We start from the raw sequence: 18,070 nt of genomic DNA, 5'->3' as shown, positions 1-18,070 counted from the left end.
TGGCTGCACCTCTCCTAGACCCATTGAAGCGCTGGCTGCCAGGGGAAATGTTCTCTCCTTTGGAGTTTTGCAGTGAGTTCAGGATGCAGGTAAGCATTCTATCTATTAGAACAGATAGAACAAGCTCTCTGGTTTAATTCATAATTATAACATCTCTATATTCATTGATTATATGCTACTGAATGTGATGTTGTGCCTTACTCAACTTATCCTCATGGGAGAGGCAGTGGAGGGGACAGCAAAAGTAGTGGTACTGAGAGCCTGTTTAGGTTGAACACATTGCCAACCAGAACCCCCAAATCCCTTTCCACAGCTCTGCTCTCCAGCCCCTAATCCATCCATATCAATCCATAGAGCCAGGGCTGTTCCATCCCAGGAAGTCAACACTCCTCCCAGTTTAGCATCATACGAGCACGCTGTTATTTAATATCTTTTTTTAATGTTTTCTTTTAAAAATAACGCTTTGTTGTGCCACTGCTGTCCTGATAAATTGTTGGCAGTAGGTCCATGTAAAGCAGGAGGCTGGGCTAGATGATGTACAGAGATCCATTCCAACCATCTTAACCACTGTTCTGTGTCCGTCATTCGTGTTTCTGGTCAAATTCAAGGCAGAGAACTCTTCAGTGCTACAAATGTAAAGCTTTGCAAAGCCAGTTAAGTTTGGTTGAAATATTTACAGCAGGTGTATCACTAGCAGTGTTTTAAGGACCTTCCTTGACACTGTTTTTAAGATAATTGTACACAAAACACATTAGATTCTTGGGCTATTTGAAAAACATGCATTTGTTAAGTGATGAAAACAAATATGTATATATATCAAGCATACATGAGTAAATCACTACTAACATCAATTTTCTAGCACTTACTACTTGTTACATAGATATTCCTTGTTGCACAGAAATGGGTTTATAACAAAAAACGTATGGAATATGGAGGAAAACAGGTGTGTGTACATCTACAGTTAAATATAGGTGTCTAGGCAGACAAATGTGTCTAGTGACTTGACTACAAATTTCAAAAAATCAAATACTAATTGCTCAATCTATATCAATCTCGCCGAAAACATACTCAATGCTTTCCAGTGCATGTTCTCTATTAGATGATCCATGAACAGCATTCGACAAAATATTTTGTGCAAACTGGGCTCGAATTGATTCAGGATAGCTCTCTTTTGCCACTTCTGGGTCTGTTGGACCCATTAGTTTCCTCCACTCTTGGACAGCATTTTCCTTTGTTAAGACCATTACCACAGACGGGCCCCTGTAAAATGGACGTAAGGAAGTTCTTGCACTGTTGTGAGATGCAGATTTAGCTTTAACTTTAGAGATACTGTGAAGGCTTATGGTAAACATGCTGTCTGAATAATGTTAATCTGTTTAAATTTCAAAATGCATTTCTGCAGTGTTTTGTTAAAGGCAGCATAAACCTACTGATACCTGTGTTTGAAAACCACAAAGATGATGACAATCAGCTTTTTGGATTTGGACTTCTTGTCTTTAAAAGACTCTCACTCAAAAATTTCTGAAGCAGGACAATAAGCACTTATATCAAAAGTTACACAAAGATACTATGATAAAAATATTTTACTTGCATGAAATGAGTTACTTGAGAAACACATCCAAAATAATAATTACTGTCCATAATTTTGGAAAGAATTGTGAACTTTCATTTTAAATGAAGGACACTTCATGCTACAAAGTAATTATAAAACACTGAAAAACTGATTGAACTTGCTAGAGAAAGTAACAGAGTATAAAAACATCAGCCCACATAGGGAATTGTTTTGTTGGGTCTATCCATTCAAAGACGTGATGCATAGTTTACATAACTCAGTACTGTATAGCTAGTTACTTACTCAGTCATGCATGCCACTAGCTCTTCAAAAAAGGGTTTTCCTTCATGATCCTTGTAAAACTGTGTAGCCATTTCACGAGTTAAAGCTTCTTCTTTAATTTTTGATATAGTAAACCCAGCATCTTTAACCTTTTGCATAATTTCATCTACAAGAATAAGAAGTAAATTCACTCTTGTTTAAAATAGCTAGTTCAAATGAAAAAAAAAAATTGATGCGAAAACCTCTTTAAATGTTTCAGAAAATATTGCTAGTAGCATTTATTGCTATTTCTGACACTTGACAGAATGTGGAATGTAGTTGTAATGCTATAGCACACACCAGCTGGCCTGATAAAATAAATATAGGTTGTTCCAGGAAGAGAAGAAAGACCAACGAAGCCAATTATGAGTTAACAATTAGAAAGACTACTGAACTTACTAGGAAAGAAGAATGCTAACAAGAGGCTTTGGAACAGAGGTTTAAAAAAAAAAAAAAAAAAAAAAAAAAAGTAGGAGTGAAAACCTTAGGCAAGATTACAAATGTATGGTGTTCTTTTCACTTTGACCTTTCCTCCTCATTCTCTGTGTTTGAGGGCAAGGACAGAACAAAGACAGCAATCGATAGAATTGCAACCCTGAACTTCCTGAGAGCCAACTTTGACTTCTTCAAGAACCTACTTGGAGGTATCCTATGTGTTGGAGCATTGGAAGATAGGAGGCCTCAAAAAGTTGGTTGACATTAAGCAGCACTTATTCCAAGTTCAGGATCAGTGAGTGCATCGCTAAGAGTAAGAAATCAGGCAAAGGTGGCAGGAGACATGCATGGATGAACAAGAAGCTCATGAAAAAACTCAAATGGAAAATGAAAGTCTATGAAATGTAGACAAGGGGTCTTGCATCTTGGGAGGGATATAGAAATGTTGTCAGGGCTTGCAAAGAGATGACAGGGAAGGCTAAGGCCCACTTGGAATTAAATCTGATGAAGGAGGTCAAGGACAAGGAGAAAGGATTCTTTCCTTATGTCAGTAGTACAAGGAAGACTAGGGAAAATGTGGTCCACAGCTGAATGAGTTGAGTGCCCTGGTAATGGAGTAGACTGGGAAGGTGAAGTAACTGAATGCCTTCTTTTCTTCCATCTTTGGTGCTGAGGCTGCCTTGCAGGAATCTCAGACCCTGGAGGTAAGAGAGAAAGTCTGTTTAAAGGAAGATTTCCCCTTGGTTGAGGAGATTCTGTGCAGAGATTGTTCACGTAAACTAATTGCACACAGTGGGTCTTGATGGCAGGCACCCACCATGAGTACTGAGGGAGTTGACAGAAGTGGCTGCCAAACCCCTCTCTATCATCTTTGAAAAGTCATGGAGTATGGGAGAGCTGCGTGAGTGTTGGAAGAAAGCCAGTGTCAATCCAGTCTATAAAACTGGCAAGAAGTGGAACTACAGGCCAGTAGTCCCTGGGAAGGTGATGCAACAGCTTATTCTGGATGTCATCTGAAGTAACAGGAAGAGAATAAGGTATTCTGGAGTAATCAATGTGTATTCTCACCTAGGGGAGATCATGCTTGCCCAATCTGGTAGCTTTCTCTGGGATCATGAGTGGCTGGGTAGATGAGGGGATGGCAGCAGTACATACCTTGACTTCAGCAAGACTTTTGACCGTCTCCCATAACATGCTCATGGGTAAGCTTTGGGGGTGTGGGATAGACTAGAGAACAGTGAGATGGACTGAGAACTGGCTGACTGGCAGAGCTCAGAGGGTTGTGGTCATTGGTGCAGAGTTTAGCAGGAGGCCTGTAGCTAACAGTGTTCCTCAGGAGCTGGTATGGGGTCCAGTCTTGTTCAACATCTACATCTGGATGTAGGGATAGAAGTTTGCTGTTGACATGTAGCTCGGATGAGTGGCTGACACACCATAAGACTTTGCTGCCATTCAGTGAGATCTAGACAGTCTGGAATCTTGGGCAGAGAGGAACCTGATGAGATTCAACAACAGCAAGTGTAGAGTCCTATACCTGGGGAGGAATAGCTACATGCATCAGTACAGGCTAGGGGCTGACCTGCTGAAAAGGAGAAAGGAGATCTGCAGAGAAGGACCTGGGTATTCTAGTGGACAGCAGGTTGGCCATGAATCATCTGGGTGGTGATAAACTTGAACACACAAAGTTCCATATGAAGCCAAGGAAGAAATTTTTTTCTTTGGAGGTTACAGAGAACTGGAACAGGCTGCCCAGAGAGGTTGTGGATTATCCTTCTCGAGATATTCAAAACCTGCCTGGATGCTTTTCTGTGAAACCTACCTGCTTTATCAGGGTGTTGGACTAGACAATCTCCAGAGGTCCCTTCCAACCCCTGTGATTCTTTGGTACTATGATACTATGATTGTACAGGAATGAATCGAACTTAATAGTGGCTCATTTTGAGTCAGTAGAGAAAACTGTCTGAAATCAGTAGTGTGACTTAGGAAAGCCTCTCTACTTAAAAGAACACTGGACAACTAGTTTGGCAGTGTGCCAGGCTTTTAAACTGTTTAACTTAGCTAAGGATATTCTCTTGCTTCAATTCACTAGTACTCCTGTGAAGAAAGAGCTGTAGATTACTTGAGAAAGGAAATGTCACATTTGAGACCTCGATATGAATTATGCAAGCCCTGTAAAAGCACTTATCTGCATGGTAAAAGCATTCTCATAGAATAAATATAATGCACCTGGCATGGTTCACTGCAGTGTACATTGCTAATATTTTGTAGAAATAACATCTGGAGACATAGCCTATGCTTTCTAGATCACTTACCTTTGTGATTTTTAGCAGCAGCAGGTTTGATTAATGCCAAAGTGTGCTCCTGAGGGAAGAAGAACTCTAATTCCTTCTGAGCATCAGTAAGTGAAGAACTACCATGCAGCTGATTAATATCTAAGTTGTCGACTGCATACTTTGCACGTAAACTAAGAGTCATTAAAAGAGTGAAGATATTAAAGGGAATAGTTATTTTGAGCTTTAACTGTGACTAACCTTAACCTACTGTATTGAAATCGATCTGGCAAATTAAATGCTCTGTGATATCTCTGGAGCTGTAAGAAAGAGCAGTCACATTTTTAATTAACCACATGAAATACGATCGCTTTCCTTTCTGTCATCTCATTATATTTCCAAAGTAATACCAGTTTTTGTTTAAGGAAACAATGCTTCTGGCAATAACAAGTAAGATGATGTCACAGCAGCTTATTAGAACAATACTGCAAGCAGGTGAGAAAATAAGGTGTTAATTCATAAAACATGTGAAAGAAACTCTGTCACAAATAACATAATCCACCAGTGAAATTTTTCCTTAATCTAAGAAAACAGGCATTTGGTTTAAAAAAAAAACAATGATGCTATTTCAAACAAAACCAAGCAGAATTCAATACTAGAAGTGCTGTTACTATAATACCTTTTATCCGAGAAAACTTTAACAAGCTGCAGAAATATACATCAGCTTCCAGATGATGGCACTATAGTTACACCAGTTGGAATGTGATATTCATTGAGATGAAGAATATAAAGGTAAATTAGAGGCTGAGGGTGACAGTTTACTATTTTAGGTACTACCTGTTTGGATTTTTCTTCTTTGCCTCTTCAATAGTCTTTGGGCCTAATAAATCTCTCCAGTGTGCTATAGCATTTTGTCGTGTTAGAGCAAGTACAAGTGTTGGACCACTGTAACAGAAAATCAGCATCAAAAACATCAAATATTAAACTCTCTGCAACTGGCAAAAAGAATTTGATCACATGCAGATGAGGCCAGGCAAACAAAGCCTACTACTGAAGGATTTTCAAACCAGTATCTTTTTAAATAGCTACAGCCTGATAAAACCTCATGGAGCTTGAAAGAATTTAAATTTCAAAGTTACTGGTACCAAAATGGCAGGAATGTTGCAGAATTGGGCTGTATCTTTATTATTAGATGCAAAAATACGGATCAGCTCCTAAGATTTTGTATGCATCCCAGCCGTGTTACAACTTCATTGGAAGACAATATCCAAATATGATTGTTTTTTTTTCCACTCTGAAAAGTCCAACACACAACCTGAACAAAGTTTACTCCTATAGACAATCTAAGTGCTGCTCTCCAGAGCATAGCTCAACTGTTTTCCTTCAAATCAACCAAACTAACCAACATCCTGCAGTTGTGAAGTCGTGGTAATTTTTAAAAATCTGATTTTTCTACTTGGTAATTATCTCATTGTCTGCATTTGTCTGATTCTGTTTTGAATTTTACTAAACTCTCAGATGTGATGGCCGTGAACTATTCAATTCAGTTATTTGTTGTGAAAGTTTCAGTCTCGTTTATAAATCCACAGTCTCATTTTTCATTGACCTTACCTGGTCATTTGTTCTAGCAGTGCTGGGAAATAGTCTTCGTTTTCATGTTCTTTATAAAATTCTCGTGCTTGTTCTTCAGATAGGGTTATTTCCTTCTGCATCGCTACCTCAAAGCCATCATCTTTTATGCTTTGCATAATGGAATCTGTTTAAATTATTGAAATAATGCTAAATCACTGTCCACCCAACAATTCATACTCTTGCGAAGAAACGACGTGGACTTCCAATAATAAATTGAATTAGAAAAATAGCAAGCTAGTTTAAAGCAACTGCTGGATGTTTTTGGCAGCTGCCTGGATGCTCATAAAACTGATCCTCGCTCTCTTAAGGTTTTCTCTCACTTCAGAAATCTCAGTAGGGATTCCTGACTGAGAAATTTGATATGCACTGCATAAATGAAGGAAAATACGGAGAATTTGTGTAGACAGATATTAATTTAACCAAATCTTACGAGAACATGCTTACAAATATCAGGCACAAGTCAAAAGTATAAGTCTCTATATACAGGACTGTATATAGATATATACCTGTGTATAATTCTCTATATACAGGTAAAATGATTCTTCTTAGCAAAATTTTCTTGATAGTAATCAAGAAAATAAATGCACGGAAAGATCAAAATTCTAGTGTTACAAATCTTTGTGTGTATGTCAATTCCAGAACAGAAATTCTTGAATTTGAATAAGAAAGCTAACTATGATCTAGCAAGAGATATAAATATACGTAAGAAGAAACTTGTTTGGATGGAGCTTTGTACTAATGGGGTAGATTTTGTGATCCAATCTATAGACACCTTGTCTGTATAAATGTATTTGTGTGCAGCAGTGTCTTATGCAACATAGCACATCCTGAATCATATCTCTTTCACACTTGCCATTGGTCTGCTCTGGACCATGCAGTCAGGGACAGTATCAGCTACTACGTTATGGTGGGAAGTATGTTATGTTACAGTATACTTTGAAAATCCCAGCTTCTTTGAGATGTTTTCCGTAAGCTTTATAAAGATAGCCTTAAAATATCAAATAAAGGAACAAAATGGTTTTGACATTTATATTCTAAATATATCAAACACGAGCCATGTAATTTTTCCTGATAAAGATTACTGACAACTTAATGCTGAGCAGAGAAGATGATCTACCTCCTTTCCATTAGTAGAGTTAGAATTCTTGAAGTTCAAAGTATGAGACTTTATTTGCCCTAGATGGAAAATGTAGTTACTAAAACTTACCCCGTCTTTCTCTTAGGACACAAGGTCTAATTAAGGCCAACGTCTTCTCAAATTTTTGTTCTGTGCTCTTTCTATCAAAATTTGGGAAAAAGAAGGCGAGTTGCCTGCTAGCATCTTCTAAGCTGTCTGGCACATCACATATATTTGATATAGTCTCATTTTCTTCAGTTCTTTGCAGCCTAGAAAGACATAGTTGTGCCATCTTTTAGTCAATTACAAGTTGTTTTTTGACATTATTATTATTTTGACATTTTTTTACGTACTTGACATTAGAGCAAAACAGACATTCCAAGATGTCATGAATGTGAACAGCCAATCCTTGCTATCTACTGAAGTATCTCAGTTGAAAACAAACCAACAACAAAAACCACCAACCTGCAACCTCTCTCACTTGTTTGCAGGCTTTTACACAGTGATCCCAGGGCATACAGCATACTTCAATCACTGTCTTTGTGAACTAGTGTGAAGTGGAATTGCATGGACTACAGCAGCTTTGAAGTACAGCACTGTTCCTCTTAGACAACTTGTGCAAGTCTAGTTCTGAATTAGCAAGAAGTCAGCGCCCTTTGCCTGTTGTCTTTCTCTGGGAAGCATGGAGTTACTATGTTCCTCAAGAAGCATATCAGATATCAGTGTACACATGTACATATCAATCAGATATGTAATGATGGTCTTTGTTTATTATGTTTTTGGAATACTGTAACTTAATCACACATTGCAATTAACAATGTTATTTACCTATCTGTTTCTTCAGCCTCAGCCTCACCAGGCATGCCTTCACTTGTTTCATGCAGTTCTTTCCAGAGAGGAATAGCATCTGTTCCTTTTTTTTTAGTGATTATCAGAATATGGCACGGTCCACTCATCATGAATTGAACAAAATCATCAAAATCAGGCTAAAAAATATAATTTTTGTTTCACCATGAATTTCACAAACTCTGACTTTGTCATCAGAAATGAAGTCATACTTTTTAAGTAGCACTCCTGTTCTTAAAAGGCATTAGTATTGGTTATTCAAAACCCTGTCAAACTGTTTGAAAGACTTTTTATCAGTCATTTGAGGAAATAAAACTATAAAATGTCTAAAATGCAATTAATTGAGGTAAATGAAGTAAGAAAAGTAAATTAAGCAAGCACTATATATTACTCCAGTTTGAAGTGCAAATGATGAGAGAAGAAAATGACCTAGAAATTAATCCAACCTGATCAGATGCTGTGTTTGCAGTAGCACTTACCACATGCTGCAATACAATTCCATGCAGAATTTTTGAAACCAAAACTCAACTAACTCATAGGAAATATAGAACAAAATATTTGCAAGAAATCTGTGTGCTTTTCCATCATTGTCTTTGCCAGATTCTTTCCACTCTTCCAGCTTTAGTCTTCAATCATGTGAAAGACATTCTAATCAGAAAATAACTTTCCAAGCTCTTGTAATTTTCTTGTACTGGGGGCCAGTGACAAATAATGTAACAGGCTTCTCAACAAGCACAGAGCCTTCTGAACTGCTCCTGATAGTTCATAGCAGTTTTCTGTGAACTTGTGAAGCACTGTATGCTTTCTCCTTGTCTTCCTCCTATGTCACCCACTGCATCTAACCTCAATTTCGGCTGCTGTTCTCATGAAGACAACATATACTTGTATTTCAAAACTGGCTCTGTCTGTCTAAAGTGGAATCCCAGGTTGCAAAACCATCTCTTCATAATTCCTCACGTGCTCAGCCTGTTACTTCCTTTCCACACAGTCTTATTTCACTCTTGCTCACTTGTAGCACCTTAGGAACATTTTCTCAGCTTCTTGTTTTGATTATATCAACCTTTTATTTTTACTGTGGTCCCTCTGATAATATCAAACTAGGTGTCTCCTTATAATTCCAGACTACCTTATATACATTTTAAATAAAAATATTTACTCAGAGGCATTAATTTTTGTTGGGATACAAACCCTTCGGTATAGTTAACTTCAGCTAACTTCTGCCAAAAATCATGGCAAAATCCAGTTGCTTCTTTGCTAAAACATTGCCATTAGAGTAAACAACATCATTTCATTGATTCCTTGAACTATCTGCAATTTTCCCTGGTATAGGATAGAGACAGGAAAATAACCTTTTCTGGAGATGTTTTATCATTCTGCTTGTGCCTGGGCTTATTGCCAGTACTGTCCAATGACAAAAATAGTGAAGGAAAGCAAAAGTAATTCATGCTATCATTTATTTCCTGACTGGAAGACATAGGCCATGATTAAGGATCAAGCACATTCTGATAAGAGAAAGAAGTAGTAAAATATTTTAGTTTTTAATTGGAGTTTAATATAACTTAGTAGAAGTGTTGGAGTGCTACCAGGCTATATTCGTAAAAAGAGAGTAAGAAAAAAAAGAGATCATTTTATTTCTTTTCTGTGTACTAAATGTCCACTAATTCAGTTCATCAACATATTAACGAATTAAAGTCTGGAGATTTAAAAATACGTGCAGCCACACTGATATACCTTACCCATTCCTTTTGTTCAGGTTTTTTCTTCTGTTTTTATTTGTGAGTGGGGTTTGTTTTTTCCTACCTGTTCTCTTTTCTTGGTGTAGAATTCTCTGATTTGCTCTTCACTTAGCATTTTCTCTTCTGATGCTGCAATGCCAAAGCCTGCGTCTCTAATCTGCAATTATTCAGTCATTACTCAGTGGCATTTGATGAAAGATGCATATAAAATCCTATGTAAACCTAGAGATGATTGATTATGGATGCTATTTTAAATTTGAATTATCTGAAATATTCCAAATATAACATTATGTTTGTGTAAACTAAAATTTCAGCTTTTCAAAGCCCTTTACTGGATTCAGGATAGCAATGTTCACTATGTTAAAGTTGCAGTGCAGTATATGCATTCATGCAGTGGTCAGTAATTCTTTTTATTTAACATCAAATATATATATTTTTTACTATTGTAAATGATAAACATGCAAGTACTTCTAAAAATCAGTTATAATCTGCATTATAATCACAGTAACCATGTAAGTGTGTGTTTGTCAGTAACTGTTGCAATACAAATAGGCTGAACTTTACCAGACATGAAGAATAGCAGATATCAGTAATAAGATATATTTTATGATTAACTGTTTTTAATTACATTACTGCACTAAATTCAATATGCACTTGCGTGATCTGTATCAAAATTCATAATCTCACTGATAAGAGATTTATACCATATACTTATATCTAAACAAAGACAGCATAATTCAGCTCCATGTGCTGATATCAGCTTACTCACAAACACTCTGCTCTTTAAAATCCCCTATGATGCTGCTGAGTTTTTACATTGCACTGCAAAGTTTGTAGGTGGAAACAGCAATGGTACACATCTCATAAGGCAGCATACAGATAGAGCCAACCAACAGCTGCTCAGCTACATCTAAATTGCCTTCAAACACTGCTTGCTCTTTCTGCTTTTATTGAGCCTCCTTCCTTTCTTGTCAAGATGGAGAAAGGGCAGAAACTGGGCATATAGCACTAATTTTCCTATTTATGTCACAGACCCTCTCAAAATACTTTTTTAAATTAAAATGTTATCCTGGTATGTAGTGTTATGAGCTTTTTTTTTTTTTTTTTAAATCAGAAGCAGTCAGCTAGTCCTATAATTATAGGAATGATATACATATATACTATAATACTACCATATTATATTCTGGAAGGAAAGAGAATTTCTCTTTTCTTGTTTGATGACTTAAATAAATCCAGAATCCTCTGATGTACTGAGATTCTTATTAGTGTCCAGTGTCTGATTGCTAGTGCACACAAATCAATTTGCAGGCATATGCTAAGTCATTTATGTGCATATACACACTATAAACAGCATAACAGGCTGATTAGTTGCTCTATGTGTGCTGACAGTTCTTAAAGACACTGTGCAGTGAGGAAAAATATCTTCTGCGGTTGAAAGGATGAACTTCACCACTGTAGTTTCTAGATCTCATTTCTATTACAGTATGAGAAAAAAAGGCACCCTTCTGCTTGTGGATTTCATGTGTCAGTGATCTCCACAGTATAAATCCATGTCACAGAATCACAGGATCGGAGGGGCTGGAAAGGATGTCTAGAGAATATTGAGTTCACCCCCCTGCTACAGCAGGCTTCCTACAGCTGATTGCACAGGAAAGCATCCAGGCTGGTTTTGAGTATCTCCAGAGAAAGACATTTCACAACCTCTCTGGGCAGCCTGTTTCAGTGCTCAGTCGCTCTGACAGTAAAGAAGTTCCTCTTTGTGCCCCAGTTTCTGCCCATTGCCCCTTGTATTATTGTTACTTGCCACCAAAAAAAGTCCATTCTGCTTTGACTTGATTCCTGCACTTATAAACAGTAATTAAATCTACCCTCAAACTTCTCTTCCCCTGACTGACCAGTCCCAGCTCTCCCAGCTTTTCCTCATGACACAGTTGCTCCAGGCCCCTCATCATCTTTACATATATGTATATAATATATAATACATATGTCATATGTTACTTACTGGCATAAAATATTAAAGCAACAATATCAATTCAAATACTATGTTATTTCAGGGTAAAATTAACTTGCTTTTACTATCCTTATCAGAGATGCATTAATAAGCACTGCTACAAAGCCTGGAAATAAATCAAGATCAATTTGATCTTCTGTCCTACTGTGCCACCTAACTGAAAAGGGTGAATGAATCTTTTCAAGTTCTGTCTACCTTTTGTTTAATTTCCTCTACACGTCCCTCCGAAACATCATCAGGTTTTATAATTCCAACAGAGTATGTGACTTCTTCTTCTGGAAAACACAAAAAATCATGTAGCAATGAATATGTATATCAAAATAAATGTACAGCTGAATTTTCCATTACTTACAAGTGAGTCCCAATAAATACGTCACTATTTTAGGATTGAGATGATCAAGAAGTTTTTCCAAGAAATAAGTGACTCCAGCACATAAAGCATATCTTAAAGTCTGGGACAGTCCTTGGTCATCTCTAGAATCCATATTCCTGGTAAACCACTGGTGTTTTTGGGTCACATGGTAGAGAAATGTTCTACGTGCTGCTACTGTGGTGCAAAATCTACAATTTAAAATGAATGCTTTTTCTAGGAAGCTTTTCTATGAGCAAGACTAGAAAGTGAAAAGAACAAATACTACTGTGAAAATCTCCTATGATTATCAGAGATTTCCAGTAAAATGTACATTTCTTGTCTCAGTAGATGTTTATTTCCTTTCCATTGAGTCATTTGCAATAAGAACTGCTGAAGTAGCAGCTGCTTGCTAGCACAATCTAACATTAACACAAGAGGTGTTCCTGCTCAGGCATGCTATTGCATCATACATAGCATACACATAACTGCAAAATTAAAGTGTTCAGATGAAAATATAAACTATATCTTTGTAGAAAGTGAGGTTTACATTTAGGCATTAAAATGTAATTCAGTAAGATCTCAAGCACTGCAGAAGCAGTTAATGACAGCTCTACTGGAAACACAAGACAAAATCAGTTGCCAATACTAGAAAACACTGAAAGGCACCTGCATGCAGTAAGGAATGTATTACAGCAGAGTATTAGAGCTTCAAAGCTTCTGTTCCTTAAGCTGGAGCTGAATCCAAATTTAAACTCTTTGCCCTGCTTTTGTTATAAAATTAACTTCTAAAATAAATCAAATGTATTTACCCTCAGGTACAGTCTCCTCAATAGACTCTTCTGACAATTTCTCTTCTAGGAAAACAAGTTCATCCACCTAGGGTAATTGTAAAAACAGAAGTAAATCACCATTGTGAATCTAAAAGTACAAAACAGCATTAGATCTTCACAACACTTTTTTCTTAAAGTGATAATATATTTGATAATATATTTGCTACCCAGGAAAGCCTGCAATTTGAAGGGAGACTTTGGGCTAGCCTGATTTTCTGTAAGCGATCTATAGTTTGTTTAAAGTTTCCTTTTTCTGAATATGGAAAAAAAATGACTCAAAAAAAAATAAAAAGATAATGAGTTCAACTAGTGACATTATCTGCTAGGGACATTTCGTTAGCAGCCCATCCCTCCATTTCTCTGAATAATATAGCAATCTATAATTTTCCTCCAGTTCTGAAAAGTAAAGGGATTTTTCTGAAAAGAAAAAAAGAAAAAATCCATTTATTATAAAGTAAAGAATTTTTTAAAAATTAAACATTACAGAAAGTAACAGGCATTGAGAGAAACCCATAAAATGTTGTAAAAATACTTATTTATATCTATATCTGTATCTATATCTATATCTGTATATTTTTGTGAATACCTTGGGGCGTTCCTTCTGTCCAGCCAGAATTTCCCTCTCTTCTTGTACTAGTTCTGTTACTTTCTTACTTATAAGAGGAGCATTTGCACCTCTCACTATTGTAATAATTTTGCCGTTCTGTGAAAGAGGAAATAACACTCACTGTCAGTTCTTGTCTCCTAGTTTACACATGTACTTCAGTTTGGGAACATACTATATTTTGTGGGTTTTGTGTTTTTTTTTCTCCAGAAATATCACCACTTTGCCCACTGAAGTGAATACCAGAGACACTAATTTCTCTGCTGGTTCAGAATGAATCTTTCTCATCTTCTCAACTTTATTCTTTCTTTTTTTGTCTAATTCTCTGTTTGTTTCCAGACTTACCAAAAGAAGTAAAAAATAAATGCAAATAACTAGCTCACAATTATAAGGGTCAGCCTTTTTAAAAAGGAAGAGGACAGATTTAGATTGCATATAAGGAAGACAGTAGAACAGGTTTCCCAGAGAAGCTGGGGATGTTCTGTCACAGAAGTTTTCAAAGTCAGTTTGAACAGAGCATTGGTCAACCTGATCTAGTGAAAGATGTCCCTGTTCTTGGCAGAGAGGCTGGAACTGGATCGTCTTTAAGAACAAAATATCCATTCCAGAGTAGCTAAATGTAGGCACTTATTTGAACCAACCCCAGAAAAAAACTGATTTTTCAGTCACAAACTACCAAAAATGTGGCTACCACAAAGCTGTGCTGGTGCTACATGCAAACGCAACAGAAATGTGCTCAAGAGACACACATGGTAATAAACCTTAAGTAAACAACATCTGGTAATAAAATCCCATCTACTGTAAAAACATGACTTACACAGCTTTATATTTATTTCTAATCTACTGAAAAATTAATGCAAAAATAGGTGACACATTAATAGAAACAGATGCAGGGTACTCACAACACAAAAGAGAAACACAGGTTCACATTTATTCCTAAATGGTTGCAGAGTCTCAATGCTGTCAGCTTCTGCCTGCAGTCAGATGAAGACAATTACGTACTTGTTTGTATCTATGTATCATATGTACGTGTGTACGTAAAATCTTTTTTGCTTGAAAGAAAACTGCAGCCATGTAACGTGTTACATCACCTCAATAATGCTTTATGCCACTTGCTGGTGATGAAGAAAGAACTGATTTGACGTGAGGTTGACATACAGAAACAGGGAAGCAGTACATGCAGTCTTGACAGAAGCAAATATCCACCTTGCTAAGCTCTTAGCTCTGCTCACTTAGCTCTGCTAAGTGATGTGGTCAACTCAGCGAAAAAGCACTTCAGATTAGGAAATTTGGGGGATATTAACTCTCCTTCTATGGTAACTTTTTTCCAAATGTAATCCGTTTCTAATCTGCCTCTGAAGGAAGTCTTATAAGGATGTTGTGAAGAAAAGGCAACCAGGCCAAAATTGTAACGGCTCAATTGATGTAAGGAAAGCAAAATGAAAACGCCGTACATACAGACAGATAAAAAGATGCATTTATCATAAACTATACTTAAGTTCTATACAAAATGTACATCCTTACCACTGCAAAATGCAGCACATCATCTTCACTGAAGTCATTCTTCAGTTTTCTGAATAAATTTACCACAGCTTTGCAAGGGCCGCACCAAGCTTGATACACATCTATTACTAAAATATGTTTTGAAGTTATAAACAGCTGACTAAAGAAACTTAGAAAAGTAAACATACTTATGAGTGTGTTGGAATGGGACTAAGAAGATAGTTACCTATACCATCCAGTCCTCTTCTAATCAATAAGTACTTCACGTATGTATTGAGTGGATACATCACGGTTTCCTCTTTTATTTCTATTACTTTTGACAGCAGAGATCTACTTTGCAATACTGTTTGTGATGATTAATCCAAACGGCTACATTTCTTTCTTATTTCTTTTTCTTTTGATGATTATTTTTCCCCCCCACTGTTGCTTTTCATTCTTCTCAAACTTTATTCTACATTTCCTACCCCAAGAGCTCATACATATAAATCCTTTCCCATCATTGCTATCTGTAGGTACAATCCAATTTCAGATTTGTTTTCTGTACCCAAATACAAATCCCCAGAGATCCAGGAGATTTTGTTATTGTACTCAGGGTACTGAGAGCTGGAAAAATACAGAAGATGCACTCTGAAAAATGCTGACTGATTAACTGATGAGTCTTTCTGTATGGCATTAATTTAGTCCCTATGAGATTTTAGGGAAAACCTTCCACAGAAATGTACTAACACTGATCATTAAAAAATACTTGAAATGGCACTTAATAAACATTAGTATATGAAAGTGGATAAAGTAGTGGATAATATGATTTGTAATGTATTTATTTGTTATGGAAGACAACATTTATTCATAAACACTATTTATATTTAAATATATTAACATAATTATTGTTTAGGAGATAGCATGGTACTAGTCTTTGTAGCTTTCTGTATTACAGATGGGATGATATATAAGAAACTGTCAGAAAGCAGTAATAGTCAGTACCTACTACGCCTTTTGTCAGCAACATTTCATCCCACTCATTTTGGTTGCATATTGTGGTCTGAAATAAAATGAATTGACATTTTAACAGATATGAAAGACAACAAACAAACAAAGCTTTTAATGTCTGGAACTGATCATGTAATTAGAATTTATACCTGAAGCTGAATTTCTTTCTTCTTGCCTGCCATCTCCCTGTAATTACAGGAAGCACATCAAAACTTGAGGAACATTTAATAATTTTAAAGAGAAGTGAGCCACATTTGTGACATGTAGAACTGATTTTTTCAACTTAGCACTGTATTCTGATTCCCTTTAAACTTAACTCCACTGAAGCTCCTATAATGATGGCAGTTTAAACTTCACATCAGCATTCTGTGGAGCAGTATGAGACTTGGTAGCAGAACCAACATAGCACAGGAAACTGAATAAAAGTTATCTTCTTAATCTCTTAGGATCCTCAGTGTTCTTTGGCCTCAAGCATATTTCAAATTCGTAATTGCTCTGATAAGAATGACCAAAGAACCTTGGATAAGATGACAGCTGCTGTGACAGTGAACCATTTCAGAAAACTGATGATTAAAGAGCTTCAACTCAGAATGTCATTAGATCAAGTTCCTTGTCTTCTAGAATATATGTAAAGCAATGATTTTCATGTGTCCCACAACTGAACTGCCAAAATGAATCATGATGCATTCATCATTCCCATCGTTAATAAAACATACCCTTCTCTCTCTCCCTCCCTTCCTCTTTTTAATAGATGTTTAAGTTTGATCTGAGTGGAAAAACTATCTACTAAATTACATACTTGGATGAAGTTTGATTTCAGTTTGCAGGCGGATGTTGGCTGAGTGATAAATGTGTCACTGGATCAGCAGCAGAAGTGGAGGTTTTCACAGCTCTTGGTTAAGATAGTGGACTTTGTCATGGGGAAAAGGAAAGTGCCACCATGAATGTCACCTCTGTTATCTGTGTGCTGTTATTTGACAGCTCGAGCAGTCCAGAGGTAGAAGTGTTCTGTCATTCACACTGGAGCTGCTCCCTTCAGAACAAAGACAGAGGTGTAGAGACCAATGCAAAAGACAACTCTTTCTTGATGCCTCCTCTGTCTAATTCACATATGAAAATAGACCTGGGTGCACACCAAAATGACATTAAAAACACATGATCTTTGCACACACACTCAACACCTTAGCACAGACCTTCATGCACACATACACTGGAATGTTCTGGGTTTCTTCAGTCTGGAGAATAGGAGGCTTCAGGGAGACCTTATCACTCTCTACAGCTACTTGAAAGGAGAGTGTGGCGAGGTGTGGATTGGCCTCTTCTGCCAGATAACTAGCAATAGGATGAGAGGGAATGGCCTCAAGTAGCATCAGGGAAAGTTTAGGCTGCATGTTAGGAAAAATTTATTCTCAGAAAGAATGGTGAGGCATTGGAACAGGCTGCTCAGGGAGGTGGTAGAATCACTGTCCCTGGAGGTGTTCAAGAAAAGGGTAATGTTGAGAGAGGTGGGCACTCAAGGGTTGATGTTTGGACTGGATGTGATCTTTCAAACCTTACTGATTCAATGATTCTGTGATTCTATTATTACCAAGCACTTGTGAGATCAGGCCATGCCCCTGTGCATACAAACAGACAGACAGACACATACATAACAGCCTGTGCATTGGATCTTGTGCAATGAGGTCACCCCACAGCCTTCTTTTCTCTTTTTGCCTGGAGAAAAGAAGGCTGTGGGGTGACCACATTGCGGCCTTTCAATACCTAAAGGGAGCCTACAGAGGGGAGGGGAATCAACTCTTTGAAAGGGTTGATATGTGTAGGACGAGGGGAAATGGTTTCAAGTTGAGGGAGGGAAGATTTAGGTTGGATGTCAG

The 18,070-nt window shown here is 37.0% G+C and overlaps 1 protein-coding gene across 1 annotated transcript; it reads right to left on the bottom strand.

Moving 5' to 3' along the window:
• Positions 1-1,037: 1,037 nt before the first annotated feature.
• Positions 1,038-16,378, bottom strand: NME8 (NME/NM23 family member 8). Its single transcript, XM_042889057.1, has 15 exons — positions 16,346-16,378; positions 16,191-16,248; positions 15,231-15,337; positions 14,609-14,680; positions 13,689-13,805; positions 13,082-13,148; positions 12,116-12,192; positions 9,974-10,066; positions 8,156-8,313; positions 7,418-7,596; positions 6,190-6,334; positions 5,416-5,523; positions 4,621-4,772; positions 1,856-2,000; positions 1,038-1,260 (listed from the first exon to the last, which is right to left on the bottom strand). The coding sequence occupies exons 1-15, from the start codon at positions 16,376-16,378 to the stop codon at positions 1,038-1,040; spliced, it is 1,734 nt and encodes a 577-aa protein (XP_042744991.1).
• Positions 16,379-18,070: the final 1,692 nt, after the last annotated feature.

The sequence above is a fragment of the Lagopus leucura genome, unplaced genomic scaffold, assembly GCF_019238085.1.
Source record: "Lagopus leucura isolate 7727_CA_CO unplaced genomic scaffold, USGS_WTPT01 Super-Scaffold_100157, whole genome shotgun sequence".
NCBI lineage: Eukaryota > Metazoa > Chordata > Aves > Galliformes > Phasianidae > Lagopus > Lagopus leucura.
Note: the sequence above shows the minus strand (reverse complement) of the source record. Positions and strands in the feature narration are given on the sequence as shown.